General features: G+C 47.3%; 1 protein-coding gene across 1 annotated transcript in view; it reads right to left on the reverse strand.

Annotated features, from left to right (window-relative positions):
- The window catches only part of LOC105535098, a 64,829-nt gene that overhangs the window by 11,419 nt on the left and 37,632 nt on the right, over positions 1–15,778 (reverse strand). The window contains exon 7 of the mRNA XM_011974102.1: positions 11,902–12,124. Within this exon, the coding sequence (XP_011829492.1) occupies positions 11,902–12,124 (223 nt within the window). The remainder of the gene's footprint in view (positions 1–11,901; positions 12,125–15,778) is intronic.

Raw genomic sequence — 15,778 nt, forward strand, 5'->3', positions numbered from 1 at the left:
AGCACCTGCTAACCTCAAACTGGCCACCTCCCTAGGACCTGCAGAAGAAAATGTCAGAGCAGCTGGAGCTGCCCAGATGTGTGGCCACAGCCCAGGCCTGGCAGAGCTACAGGAGGCGATGCCTTTGTAAAATTCTCATCTTTCTTTCTTTCCTCCTCTCTGTATGGTTCTTTGGGCTTTACCAACCTAGAGGAAAACGCCGCTCAGATTGGGATGGAGTCATCACTCAAAACACTCGAGTGCCGACCACAGCTCACCACCAGGAGCCCCCATGTATGTCCCTGGGCAATGAGATGAAGAGACATAAATTTTCTGCCACAGATGATAGATCGCAGGCAGCTCAGACATATGAATTGCTACTGGTTCTTTTATCTGATAACAAGAAATTCTCTTGAAAAATGTTTAAATCATTTAGGTTTTGGTCTGTAAGAAAACCAAGTCTACAAGGGCCTATGCCACTATTTAAATATATTTGTCAGCCACCTAAGTGGGAGCCTTGCACTTGGCCCAGCTGGGTTTTTGGTTCCTCACCTGTAAAGAAGAAAGCTCGATTGGATGACCTTTAAAATTACTTCAATTTCAAATTCCTATGATTTTGACATAGCAGGAGACTCAGTGTTTATTAACTAAATGTGCTTAGATGTATACATGTGATAATGAGGGTAGCCAGAAAGAATCATTTGTTGGAGAACTGTTTAGGTTAGACAAGACTTGTTCCAAGATAGGGATTTATTTTCTAGTGCTGACAAACCAGCCTCCAAAGCCAAATTTAAAATTGGTCAAAGGTGTCTAACTTCACCTTGATGATTCTTAACATCAAAAACGTGTATTTTCATGTTTTCAATGTACAAGAAGGTCAGCGTTAACCACAGAAGAGTTTCCATTTGATCATTAAGGAGTCACTAAAAACCCTAGAAGGTGCTGGGGTCAAAAGACCGAGACTGCGCATTCTCTACGAGACACGATATGACAGTGGCCCCTTGGTTCATTCCTGAGGAGCAAGAGCATCAGTGAACGCTCTCCTTTGGTGGTCTCTGAGTCTGACCCTGAGGTGGGGCGCAGTGCAGGCAGAGGGGCCATCTGGCCTCAGCTCCAGCTCCAGGGGGCTGTTTAGCTGCCACTTGGGAGCAGATCTGTTTCGGAGTCCTTAGGAGAGGCCTCGACTGAATGCCAACCCCAACTGAAGCCACTGCCCAGTGTGAGCCCAGGTGACGAGGGACAGCAGACGCTGTGCTGGGAGCCTGAAGTTCCACAATTGCCAAGGCAGCCCCAGGGACCTGCGTGGGGCTGTCATGACACATTGAAGGGTACACTGTACTTTCGGAGCCTCACAGTGGTCCAGAACACCAAAGACAAGGAGGGAAGAAGGATGAGAGTGAAAGAAAAGCACACCTGGTCAACCAGTCCCAAATCTCCACTGCTCATCATCTCCTCCTCACCGTCCCCACACCGTGGGCTCGCTGGCCGTGGGAGCTGGGCCGTCAGTCCTCCCCGCTCTCCTGTGTGGAGGGCGGAGAGGTGTCTGCGGGGAGCTGCTCTGCAGCAGCTTCTGGTAGATGAAGCACCAACGTGTCCACGTCCTCCTGGTCCCTGCCGCCAACATGTCAACACACCACAGAGGACTGACATCGCGAGACAGAACTTGCTTCCTAGTTCAGAGAGGCCGCACGCAGATGGTGGCTAAGGCCCCTGAGCTGTACTCTCTCCTAGGGCAATTTAACTCGGAGACCCACCTGAAGCCCAAGAGGCACAGCCCCTCCTCAGCACGGACACCAGCGTCACAGAAGGCTCGCTCCTGATCCCGACGTCCTCCCCACTCCAGGTCCTAGGAGCCTCTGGCCTGGGGTGTGGTCAGTGCACAGGTGCTAGGAGGAGCAGCCAGGGAAGGAGGGTCGGCCTGACACGTGGCCTGGGGAAGGGTCAAGGAGCTCCCCAGAGACTCAATGACTCCATCAGCAAGGGAAAATTCTTTCATGCTTTTTGAAAAAGTATAATTCCTCACCCTTTGATTTGAAATTTCTAGTAAGACCATAGATGTATCAGTTATAAACATGCCCCAAGGACATTGTGTAGAAATTTATACTTATAGGTACAGAGCTGTTTTTTGGAGTTTGACTTGAATTGCAACAAAAATACAAAACACTTTAATGGGTACAGAGTTTCAGTTTGGGAAGATTAAAACATTCTGGCCGGGCGTGGTGGCTCAAGCCTGTAATCCCAGCACTTTGGGAGGCCGAGACAGGCGGATCACGAGGTCAGGAGATCGAGACCATCCTGGCTAACACGGTGAAACCCCGTCTCTACTAAAAACAAATACAAAAAACTAGCCGGGTGAGGTGGCAGGCGCCTGTAGTCCCAGCTACTCGGGAGGCTGAGGCAGGAGAATGGCTTAAACCCGGGAGGCGGAGCTTGCAGTGAGCTGAGATCCAGCCACAGCACTCCAGCCTGGGCGACAGAGCGAGACTCCGTCTCAAAAAAAAAAAACAAAACCTTCTGGAAACAGATGATGGCGATGTTTGTACAATGTACCTAACGTACTTAATGCCTCTAAACTTATACCTAAAGATTGTTAAAACAGTACATTCTACGTTATATAAAAAGTAAGTCATTCGTCTATGGTACTGGTTAATGTCTTGGTGTTGACACTTTCCTCCACCCCAGCCTGTGGCTCCGAGTGCAACTGCTGAGGAGTGCTGGCAGGAAGTGCTGGCAGGAAGGCGGGAACGCTCAGCATCCCTGCCCCACAAACCACCATGAGGAGTAAACGGCTCCAACTCCAACAGCACCTCTCACCCCCAACTCTGCCTGTGTGGGTCAAGTGCTACAAAAACAGTCGGGATTTCTGGGAGCCTGAGTACAGGTGGGATGTGCTGCACATGGTGACCTACAGGCTGAATCATTTTCCAACAGGAGGGGATGGAAAGTACGAGATACGGTGCAAAAACAGGAAAAGAAACTGCTGTGCAAGAGGAAATCCAAATCTTGCTTACGTTTCTGGAAAAGAAAAAAGTTCACAGTGGAAATTTTTGTCTCTGGACTCCAAACTAATATAGGAATATCATTTCTACAAGAGCTACTTTTCATTAAGGCACTACTGAATAGGGATTCTCCTGGCCACAGGAAAGCAACATGGCCTTAACGTGACAGTGCCACTGAATCAACCCTCGCTTCTGAGCACTAGCAAGCGAAATGCGAATGCACTAGTGTGAGATGCGTGCCTGTCACCACCTCTGCATCCTCCACATAAATGAAGGTGCCAAACGGGCCCGAACTCATGGATAAGCGAACTAAATTTCAAACTTTAGCTGAGAACTATATTCACAATGTTCGACCTTTCTTGAAGCCTCAGTGTCATCATGTGTAAAAGGAGGAAACTTACACAACTTGGTTTATTGTGAGAGTCACATGATAATTTTAAAAATCCTTGGTTAGCAGTAAAACATAACGTTTCTGAGAACATTCTAAATGTTCATAAACATCAATGTGCATGAGCCATGGACATTCACCCCTGAGATCTTAGTTCTGTGGGGTAGGGGTGAGCTCTGGACTTCACATATTTCATAATCCTGGCTCCAAAATACTGGTGCAGGAGGACCTAGGCCACATGGGAAATTATTTCTAAGGGTTCCTGAAGTGAAAACGGTAACAGAGGTGAATTTTAGGAAATAAAAGATGTTAACTAGAAGAGAGACGGACATAACTGGGAGGTAATGATACCCATGGGAACAGAGAAACCCATGTGTGAGGTGTCAGCCTGAGGAGACCAGGGGCTCACTGTGCTGCAGCAGAGATGTGACTAGAGGTGACCCTCCTGGCCGACTGCTAGAGAACAGCAGCGCCGCTGTTGGGTCTCACTGTGTGGCTGGGGAACAAAACGGCAGGAGGAGGAGGGGGCAGGAAACCAGCTCTGCCCGCCAGAGTCCCATCCTGGACCACGAATCACTTGGGCTCGAGATGATCACTGGCCTAGTATGAAAAGAAAGCCCCAACCTGTGCCTCCACGTATGGCCTCATTTCCATCAAACTGTACCCACACAAAAGTGTTAATCATCACACAAGCCACTCTGACATGACAGAAGCCATGACATGGCCATTTTTACCACACAACGCTCTGGCCGAGTGACAGGTACAATCTGCTGACAGGCAGCATCCTTTTTGCTAAACTTGAACTCTGCAGACCTATAGCTCCTCGTCCACCAAGGCCAGGCTGAGAGGAGTGTCCATGAAGACAAAGTGCCAGGTGCTTGGAGAAGTGGGAATCCAGGTTCCCAGGGCGGGCAGCCATCCATCTGGCCCCCTCAGTGCTATTCTGGCAGGAAAGCAGCCTCCGCCCGCACCTCAGGCCAGACCTCCCCCGGGCACCTCAGGCCAGACCTCCGCCCGCACCTCAGGCCAGACCTCCGCCCGCACCTCAGGCCAGATCTCCGTGGCCTTCACTGCAGCACTCAAGAGGAGCAATTCAAAGATCAGGAGTTCCTGTCCCACACAATAAGAGTCTTCCAAGATATTTATATACACATATATATATTTTTTCTGGCCAGGTGCAATGGCTCACACCTGTAATCTCAGCACTTTGGGAGGCCAAGGTGGACGGATCACCAGAGGTCAGGAGTTCCAGCCTGGCCAAAATGGTGACCCCGTCTCTACTAAAAATACAAAAAAATCAGCCAGGCGTGGTGGAGCGTGCCTGTAATCCCAGCTACTCAGGAGTCTGAGGCAGGAGAATCGCTTGAACCTGGGAGGCAGCCATGTCAGTGAGCCGAGATGGCACCAGTACGCTCCAGCCTGGGCGACAGAGCAAGACTCTGTCTCAAGGAAAAAAAAAAAAAAAGTAAATTTTTTTTTAAAGTAACAACCAATTCAAATGTTACTCTAGAGCCGTACAAAAGAGTGGTCCCCTGGCAATATATATATTTTAGTTCAAAATACTCATACCTTTTAACCCAGCAAGAACATTTCTACTAGTTTTCCTTAAAAACAGAACCTGACAAGTATTTTAAAATATACAACAGTTTATAATAAAATTGTAACAATTTAAATAACAATAAGGACTTGGTTATACTTTGTTAGAGTCATGTAACTGATATGTCCATCATTGATGTATGTCTACATACACATCTACAAAAAGACAAAAAATATGGTGGTAGGTTAAAATAATTGCTATGCCATGTATATCATGACCCTGTTTATGTAAAACTATGTCCAACTAACCGCATCTATAGCGAGAGGCCTGGAATGATTTTGCCAAAATGCAAAAGTCATTGCCTCAGGGCGGTGGGATTGCCTCTATGTCATCTGAATCTTGCTTTACAAATATGTTTTAAACAGAAGAGCTTTTTTAAAAACAACAAAGTTTTATGAAGAATTTAATGACAGGTATGATATGTTAGGTCTTTAAAAATAATCCAAATTATAAATACATTATGGGTTTAAATGTTAAGAAAAGTAAGAAAATCACAGACTCCAATTCAATCAGTATAAACTCTCACCGTTTACATACAAGGTGTTTTGCTGGGACTACTGGAGAATATGAGTTAGTCATCTGTTTCCCTCTCCGTTCCCATTGGCTCAAGGCAGACAGCCGGGCGGCTGTGGCTGCTCCCAACTGCGCCTGCAGAGCTGGCTTCACGTGGGCGCCCTGGAGGACAACCCTGGATTCTTCTGGAGGGGGGGGCCTCTGGCTCTGTTTCTTTTTGATGAGCTACATCAGCACATTTTCTCCTCCCTCAACACACTCCTACTCCAGCGTGAACGCGGCTGCAGGAATTTCATCTTCTCCACGTTCCCACGGTGGAGTGGGAGGCTATTTTCTTTCATTAAAAAAAAAAAGAAAATCTTCCAAACACACAAACTTACAGGAATCTGTGGCAAATAAAGCAGCAAACGTGTCTTACGGAAAACCTCCTACCCCGGAGGGCAAAGCCCACATTCTGTCTGTTCCCATAAGCACAGGGACACAGTGAGGCTAATTCAGCAAAAACACACCCCTTCCCTGACCCCAAGGCACAGCCTAAGCCCCTAGGCGGCGTCTGAGGAAAGAGAGACAATGGGGCGTGGAATGCAGAAATTGAATTCTGGCGGCTTAACTGAGGGCTTCCTGATGAGCAGTGAACCCTCAATTTAAAAACCAAACATACCTCTAGCTAGTTACCTAAGAATCCAAGATAAACTATTATAAGCAGGATTTCTATGCTTGATACTTGAAAATTCTGCCAGTGTCCATAACGAGATTCTTAATCATTCCATGTTTTACTCTGAAGAACACCCCTTCCTTTTTCTAGTAACTCACTTAAGTGCGATCATAGCAAAATACACCCCGTCGTGCAACTTCTGATAAATCAAACAGTTTACAACTGTGTTCTCCTCATTCTAGGAACCCAAAAGAATGCCCAGAATGCCAAGAACAGTTAACAAGTATATGCAAATGTGCAACACTGATGTTAGCTTTAAAAGTAAGGAGTCCAGAGTGCTCTGTGCTGACCATCTTTCAGTGTAATTAAGTCTTCACATTCCGGAGGAGGACTACTGACACACCCTACCAAGTCCTGGGCTGTGCCTGGAGGTAAGTAACCACACTACAGCCTAGGCTAGCATTTGCAGAGTTTATTTGATGGATAAGCAGGGAAAAGTTACTGTTTGCACTTCCTGTTTATCCTGCTAAAAATAGAAAGAGATGCTCCAAGTATCAACTTGGTTGTGCATTCTCTGGCAAGGGCCAGCTTCCCAAAACATTCCTGCACCCTTGGGGAGCAGGGAAACAGAGAAGTGCGTCCTTAACACTTAACACACTGTGTTTGCAACCTAAATAGGCAGACTCAAGTCCAGACCCTCTCATCGTGGCCAATCCATTCTGGTAACTGCTGTTGTTCTTACTTAAATGGGCACAGCGATACAGAGAAGGGCAAAGACAGCTGTTACTTGTCCAAAGGAAAAGCCCATGGCTTTTCACAGTCCCTGGCCAGATGCAGCAGAAGCATAGCAAATAAAGAAGAAAGGCACTGAAGGCCTAAGGCTGGGTCCTTTTGCCCCCAAATGCCATGTAGTCATCGAGAGAACATCTGATCATCCCAGGAGAATGAAAGCGAAGTCATTCCGGCCTGTTGTCTGAGCCCCGACTGCAGCCTCTCTGCAAGCGCGGCTCTGAACCTGGGATAAGCCAAGAGCCCTTTAGCAATCTGATGATGCTTGGGAACCCCTTTCTCAAAATAACGTTCTTAAAGGCATGGAATAAAGCACAGGGGATTATAGAGGAAATTATTTTGAAGACAATTATCAGAAAAGTAAAGCAAATGTGTGGCACATTACTTTTCTTATTCATGCATTAAAGAACAATGTGGACCATTGTTTTTAAATAATGATTACTATAAATGATATTTAGGATATCGGAATGCAACTACCATAGGATATGAAAATATCCGTCATTTCTGTTGGTAACAAAGTGACAGGCCCAGCTAATCCCACTGGGCTGTGCTGTGTGCATTCCCAGTGAGGAGAGGGAGGCAGCTGAGGATGCCACACTCCTGTGCCCACCTGGGGCATTCGTCAGGCTTGGAGCCCTCTCAGAGAAGCATAGGAAGTTTCCTATTGCCAGGGAAAGAGAGGATTTTTTTTTAAAGTTTTGAACAAATATGTTTATTAAAAAGTCAAAGTATTCACATATGGAGGATGGCTGAATTTTGGAAATAAAGGCTGGAGATAAACCCCTAAAACCTCATCCAGGGCCATGGCTCAGATCCAGGGGTCTGCTCATCAGCCCTGGTAAGGTGGACAGTCCCTTCTATTTTTAACAGCTTTATTCCAATATAATTCACATAAACTTCACCCATTTAAAGTGTAGAATTCAATGGTTGTTGGTATTTACACAAATCTCTAGTTCTAGAACATTTCTATCACCCCAGAAAGAAACCCCCTCCCTCCCAATTCTCCCTACCTCTCAGCCCCTGGCAACCATGAGTCATGGATTTGCCCATTCTGGACTTTTCACATTACAGAGGATTCTCGTCACGTGTGGTAGTTTGTTCTCTAAAATTGACACGGTCACTGAATTACTGAGCACGGAACCATTGCTTCCAGGGGAATACAGGCTTAGGTTCCTGTGAGCCTCTGGTCACAACATTCTCATCAATACACAATCCTTGAATAATGAGAATCAACTCCAAAAGTCATCATACAATATGGGAACTTCTATGTCTGGCTTCTCTCACTTTTAAACATAAGGTTTCTGAGGTTCATCCATCTGTAGCATGTGTCAGTGCATCATTTTTTTACGGCTCAATAATATTCCACTGCATGACTAGACACACACACGCATGCACACACTTTGTTGACTAGACACACGCACGCATGCACACACTTTGTTGACTAGACACGTGCATGCACACTGCTGACTAGACACACATGTGTGCACACTTCGACTAGACACATGCACATGCACGCACTTTTTTTACTAGACACACACACACATGCACACACTGTTGACTAGACAAATGCGCATGCACACACTTGACTAGACACGTGCGCATGCAGTTGACTAGACACACACACGCATGCACACTTTGTTGACTAGACACACACGCGCATGCACGCACTTTATACATTCATCAGCTGATGGACGCGTGGGTGGTTCCCGCCTTATGGATATTGTGAATAATGTTGCTATGAACATTTGTGTACTTTTTGTGTGGGTGCATTTTTCCATGTGCTAGTATTTTGCTGAAGGGTTTTTACATCTACATTCATAAAGGAATGCTATTCTGTAGTTTATTACAGTGTCTTTGTATGGTTTGGAGGAAGAGATTATTTTAAGCAACAGATTAATTTTTCTTTTTTTTGAGACGGAGTTTCGCTCTGTCACCCAGGCTGGAGGGCAGTGGTGCAATCTTGGCTCACTGCAACCTCCGCCTCCTGGGTTCAAGCGATTCTCCTGCCTCAATCCAGCGAGCAGCTGGGACTACAGGCACGTGCCACTACATCTGGCTAATTTTTATATTTTTTTAGTAGAGATAGGGTTTCACCATGCTGGCCAGGCTTGTCTCGAACTCCTGACCTCAAGTGATCCACCTGCCTTGGCCTCCCAAAGTGCTGGGATCACAGGCGTGAGCCACTGCGCTCAGCTGAGAAACAGATTAATTTTTTTAAGCATAATTGGGGTCTATTTCGACATGTATTAGGAGAATGCTGACTTTTCCTCTGTGATCGTAAATTCTCTCTTAAAATATATTTAAATAAAATATGTCCGTGTACAGAAAGTTATTAAGTAAATGACAGAGTGGGTATGGCTGCAGTAGAATCATGAAAATAGCATGACCGTGACTGACCCCTCAACACCCCTGCTGCAGTAAAAAGGCTGTGGGATTGAGTGTTGCCTCTCAGGGGGCCTCAGCTCTGCCCCAAACACACAGATTACTAAACATCCGCACAGATTCCTATGCAGGGAGGGTGCCTGACTGTGCACAGGATACAACTGCCCCTAATCGCCACCTGGAATGTCGTCATCTTTACAGGCAAATCCACTGAGGACAGTGAGAGGCAGCTCTGATTTTCCCAAGGACAGGACCGAGGGGCCAGTGATGTATACGCAGGACCAGCCAAGGGCTTGTCATCAGCAGATTTCGCTATTAAGCCCTGACAACAACCCCAGAGGCAGGCACTGCCACCCGTGCCACAGGTGAGGACATGAGAGCTCTGCAGGACAAGGCGCGTGGCTGTGTCACAAAGCCAGGGAGAAGGTGGGGTCTGAGTTCGGGTCTCCCTAGCTCCACGCTGTAACATGACAGAGAAAGGCAGGGGCTGCTGGCGACATGCTCACGCTACAACCACGAGACGTAGAAATCCTAAGCCAGCTAGTTAAACTGGGCTACTACTCAGAGGGCAGAGGAAGAAGGAAAAAGAAATGACGAAGACTGAACACAGGCCCAGCCAGCAAGCCGGAAAGAGGCGGAGCTGTCCAAGCCACTGCTGGAGGTTAGTACATCCCCACTGGCAACACACAAGCCCACTTTCTGGTCCCACCTCAGCTTTGGTGCATCCCGAGTAGAGGGTGCCAAGACTCCTGGGGCCAATTGCCAAAGGGCACGGTGCCTTCTGCCGGCCTTCACCCCAGCTCCACAGTCAACAGGGCCAATGACTTGTTTCCTGCACAACGGGCAACAGAGCCTGTGTGCACATCTGCAGGTTACACCACACCCTTCTTCACACCATTGCTCAACCCACACCATGTGTCAAATGCTGTGACCTCGGATGGCAGGGCTACAGCCAGGAACACACGCCCCGCAGCGCTCCTGGTCGGGTGGAGACGGACGGCAAACTAGCTCCGTAAGCAAGGGACAGAGCACAGAGGAAGCTGAGTAAGAGGACAGAGGACGACGTGCAGAGGGGAACACGGGCTCATCAGATCAAGCAGCTGAGACCAGGCCTTCCTGAGAAGGCAGCCTGTGAACAGATACAGATACCCAGGCAATGTGAAGGGGTGGAGAGTTCCAGGTCAGGGGGCAGGGCGCACAGGCCTCCATTCCAGGACCAGCAAAGCAGCAGGTGGCTACTGCAGAGGGCAGCATACAGAGGACCGAGGTGTGGCGTGCTGGAGGCTGTGCAGAACCCTGCAGAGACAGTGAGGGTCCTTGTCCCCCAGCAACCCTGAGGGACTGATGCGGAAGCTGAAGCTCAGCCCGTCCCCCAGGCCACTGTGAGGAAGTGACAGCTGTGTTGACTTCTCAGCACCATCAGCAGGATACCCAGGCCCAGCGAGAACTGCAGATGCAGAGTGTTCTGATCTTGTGCCAGAGAATCTGTCTGAAGTGAGGTCAACGAGTCTCCTGCCGTTCCCTTCATCACCACAGATGGGAATAACAGCCATCACTAGTATTTACAGAGCAGGGGCGAGGAGCTGGCGGCACGCTGCTCAGCATCACCCTTACAGAAACTGGATGGGGGCTACTATGTGAGTACCCTCGCTTTGCAAAGCAGGACACTGGGGTGAAGGAGGCGGAGGGCCTCGCCTGAGAACTCGCCCAGCCTGCCTCCCGCCCAGCACCCTGCCGCTGCTTCCTGTAGTCTCAGCTCAGGCTTTCCTCCGGGAAACCTCTCCTAGCTGTCCCAGAGACTCTGGCAGCAGATCCACGAGGGCAGACAGGGCACACGGCAACCTCACTTTGCAAGTGTCACCACTGGCTGCTTGGCTCCTTGAGGTGGTCAGTGTTCACCACGTGCACTGCGGGGCCGCCCAAAGAAGGAGAGGCAGTCAGTTATAAAAATGCCATTTTCCCAATATCAAGCCTCACCTGCAGGTCCTTCTTTCTTTCAGCGTATTATTTTGAAACAACAAGGTTCTCCGAAGTTTGGAGATGGAAAAAAAAATCTAAATGCAGTTCAGAGACGTGAGCAGTATGAGGTCCCACAGTACGTCAGCAGCAGGGCACCCCTTCCCTTTCAGCCATTAACCTATGTTAGTAATTTATTTTAACATAAAATGATATTATTAGTTATGGCGAAACTGGGCCTCAGAGCTAAAAGTTAACCAGTTATCATCTAAAGCTAACATATTCCCTACTCCCAACGAGACGACGGAAAGCACGCGCCAGTAACCCCAAGTTTCATTCTGAGGCCACTGACTCAAGCCTCCTTATCATTGAGTTATTTCACTTCTAGTTAAACGACTGGAAGTATCAATATTACTCTTTCTTCAGTATTTAAAAGTCAGAAGTCAATACCGTTTAAGGTAGAAAACACAATGTGAGAATTTTAAGTATATTAAATTAATGTTGATCAAACACATTTTAATTTCTTTAATCTCCTACTACAGGTTAGAAAACAGAACCAAATGTAATGACAGAAAAAATGGAAAACTGTATTTTAAAAATGATTGTTCAACAAGACCAGGCAGCCACTCAACCACTTCAGTACCTCGTTTCTGGATGAAGACCCTGAGCAGGGGGTTTGCACTGGAAACCGCCTTGCAGAAGTTGTCGTCATTGTTGATGGGCAGCAGGTCTCCGTGCACATCTGCGTAGCCAATAGTTACATCACTGTTGGAGATATGGTGGGTGTGCACAACCAGCTTGTAGAAATCTTCAAACTTCCCAGGCTTATGACGGTCCAGAGAGAACCTTCGGAATTCCGCCCCAAACTGCAATGCAAGAGACAGGGGTTGGGGTGGGGGGGCATTAATAAACACCAGAGAAATATCCAGAAACAGGGTGTGGTTAGTGTACTTAGCAAACAATCATTTATATTCCACATTTTCTTTAATCAATCATCCACTGATAGACACTTAAGTGATTTCATCTTTGCTATTATGAATCGTGCTGGAATGAAGATACAAATGCAGGTATTCTTTTAATACGATTTACTTTCCTTTGGGTAGAAACACATAGTAAGACTGCGGGATCCAATGGTAACTCCATTTTCAGTTCTGAGATATCTCATACCGTTTTCTGCAGAAGCCAATGAATTTAAAATGTTGTATTAAAAAAATAAAAGGACAAGCATTTATTAATTCTCCACAAGGTCCTGGGGAGATAGTGACAAACAGCTCAGTTCTCACAGAGCTCGCAGTGACTAAATAAGAAATTATAACACAGGAAGAGGGACCCTAAAAAATTAAAAGCAGTAATGACTCAGGCAGCAGCTCTCTCATCCACACTGACCCAGGACGGCTCTCTCATCCACACTGACCCAGGACGGCCCTTTCGTCCACACTGACCGAGGGGCAGCTCAGTCATGAACACAGATGACTATCCTGAGGACGGGATAGGACAGGCTGTGTAGCTCATGTTGTAGGAAAAAGCAACGTCAAAATTAATGTAAATGTTTTGGGTGGCATGAAAGGAGAATCCTTCCTCAGCAAGGTCCCTTGCGCCATCTGAGGTTGCTGAGGCGGCATCTGCACAGCTCCGGGAAGGCCTTAGGAAACTCAGAGGCAGGAGAGGATGCAACGCCGAATGAAACCTCGGAACTTTTTCCAAAGGCAAAAGACCATTAAGACCATACAGGTCTTAATTTTAAGCTAGGAAGTGTCTTCATTAGATTTCTATTTTAGTAAGACAAAATGGTTACATTTCAAAAGGATCAGAAGTAGACGTAATATTGCAAGAATAAAGGAACCTGGTTAAAATCAGACAAGTCCAAGGGAGACAGGATGATGGTCTGGTCTCTTTCCCAAAGGTGGCATGTACACCCCCCTCTGAGCTGTTATTAGGTGGTCCAGGTTTGGGAAATGTCTAGGGACTAACCTCTTTTCCAGCAGACCCTAACCCTGGCCCAGAAGCCCATGAGCTGCCCACAGAGCTCCAGGATACCCTCCAAGAGAGGACCCCAGGGGGACATGAGGTTAGGGTCATGCCCAAGGGTTCTGGCTCCTGTCATTCCTCACTTGGCAATTAGGAACCTTTATTCATCAGGTGGTCCATATTCTGTGCTCTTCAATACAGCTGAAAACTAATTACATTGGTTCCAAAATATACAAAAATAAAGTGTCTAATGTTTATGGAAAACTAGCCATTATATCATCTAGACACTGTATGAATGAGTCAGGGAAAATCATCTAAACTCATATGTGCTTGCACCAGGATCACCTGGAGGCCCCCCAGAATTCTGGATTTGACTGTGCTCAGGTACAGCCCAAGAATCTGCATTTTTAACAAGTTCCTGAAAGAGCTGATGCTATTGATCTGGGGACCATACACAGAGAACCACTGGTTGTATGAGAATCAGCCACTAGACCTTGACCTCTACAGATTCTTTGTGAAACTGAATTGCTTGAGAACAAATCTCCTTTTCTACCTCCCTTTCAAAAAGCACTTTCCCCAGGTTACCAAAGGCAAAACAAACCTCTCACCCATCGTGCACTGCCCTGGGCAATTAAAAAAACAAAAATCCCCAGGGCTCACCACAATGGGATAGTTCAAAATACTGGCTTGGGGCAGGCACAGTGGCTCACGCCTGTAATCCCAGCAGTTTGGGAGGCCAAGTAGGGCGGATTACTTGAGGTCAGGAGTCCATGACCAGCCTGGCCAACATGGTGAAAACCCATCTCTACTAAAAATACAAAAAAATGAGCCAGGTGTGGCGGCATACACCTGTAATCCCAGCATCTCAGGAGTCCGAGGCAGGAGAATCACTTGAACCTGGGAGACGGAGGTTGCAGTGAGCCAAGATCACGCCACCGTACTTCAGCCTGGGCAAAAGAGTGAGACTTGGTCTCAAAAATAATAACAATAATAATGGTTCGGGAGAAGCCACTTCCAATGACTACTCAAAACCCCTCTAACCTACTATCTATGTACTCAGTAAGGGAAGAAGTGTGACCCCAGAACTCGGTGTCTGGACAGGTACATGCTCTGAACACAGCTGCACTCTGGAAGGGGCAGAGGAAAGGGCTCTCCTCTATCTCCTGCCAGTGTCCGAAGTGCAGAGCAGAGCAAACCCTTGAAATCCCTCCCCATTATTCAAAGGGACACGTTACACTTCTGCTCAGCGTTCACCCAAGGATGCCGCTGGCACAGCACGTAGGCAATGCAGATTCTTTCACACACAGGGGCTCCAAAACTTTAACACACACATGTAAAGCCTACAACATAAGTTTTATGCAGCATCTGTTAGATCCAGTTTCCAATAAAATCACAAAGCATTTATTTCACAAACACCAATCCTTGTCTTTGCCATCTCATAGAGCTCATATATACTCACATGGTTTGCATCTGTGTCCCCACCCAGATCTCATGTTGAATTGTAATCCCCAGTGTTGGAGGAGGGGCCTGGTGGGAGGTGACTGGATCATGAGGATGGAGCTCTTACGAACGGTTAAGCACCATCTCCCAGTGCCATTCTCTTGATGGTGAGTGAGTGAGTGAGTGATCACGAGATCTGGTTGTTTTAAAAGTGTGTAGCACCTTCCCCCTCTTTTAGTCCTGCTCCTGCCATGTAGGAAGCCTACTCCCATCTCGCCTTCTGCCGTGAGTAAAAGCTCCCTGAGGCCTTCCCAGGAGCAGCTTCCCACTATGCTTCCTGTGCAGCCTGTGGAACCATGAGTCAATTAAGTCTCTTTTCTGTATAAATTATCCAGTCTCAAGCATGTTTTTATAGCAATGCAAGAAGGACTAATACAGAAAATTGGTAGCAAGGAATCGGGCATTGCTATAAAGATACCTGAATATGTGGAAGCAACTTTGGAATTGGGTGTGGAGGGCTCAGAAGACGACGGGAAGATGAGGGAAAATCTGGAACTCCCTAGATATTGTGGAATGGTTGTGACCAAAATGCTGATAGTGATATGGACAATGAAGTCCAGGCTGAGGAGGTCTCAGATGGAAATGAGGAACTTACCGGGAACTAGAGTAAAGGTCACTGTGATGGTTAATACTGAGTGTCAACTTGACTGGATTGAGGGATAGAAAGTATTAATCCTGGGTGTGCCTTTGTGGGTACTGCCAAAAGAGATTAACATTTGAGCCAGTGGGCTGGGGAAGGCAGATCCATCCTTAATCTGGTGGACACAATCCAATCAGCTTCCAGCGAATATAAAGCAGGAAGAAAGGGCCAGGCGTGGTGGCTCACACCTGTAATCCCAGCACTTTGGGAGGTCGAAGCGGGCGGATCATGAGGTCAGGAGATCGAGACCATCCTGGCTAACACTGTGAAACCCCGTCTCTACTAAAAATCCAAAAAAATTAACCAGGTGTGGTGGCGGGCGCCTGTAGTCCCAGCTGCTTGGGAGGCCGAGGCAGGAGAATGGAGTGAACCCAGGAGGTGCAGGCTGCAGTGAGCTGAGATGGTGCCACTG

The sequence above is a fragment of the Mandrillus leucophaeus genome, unplaced genomic scaffold (genome assembly GCF_000951045.1).
Source record: "Mandrillus leucophaeus isolate KB7577 unplaced genomic scaffold, Mleu.le_1.0 Scaffold1411, whole genome shotgun sequence".
Taxonomy (NCBI): Eukaryota; Metazoa; Chordata; class Mammalia; order Primates; family Cercopithecidae; genus Mandrillus; species Mandrillus leucophaeus.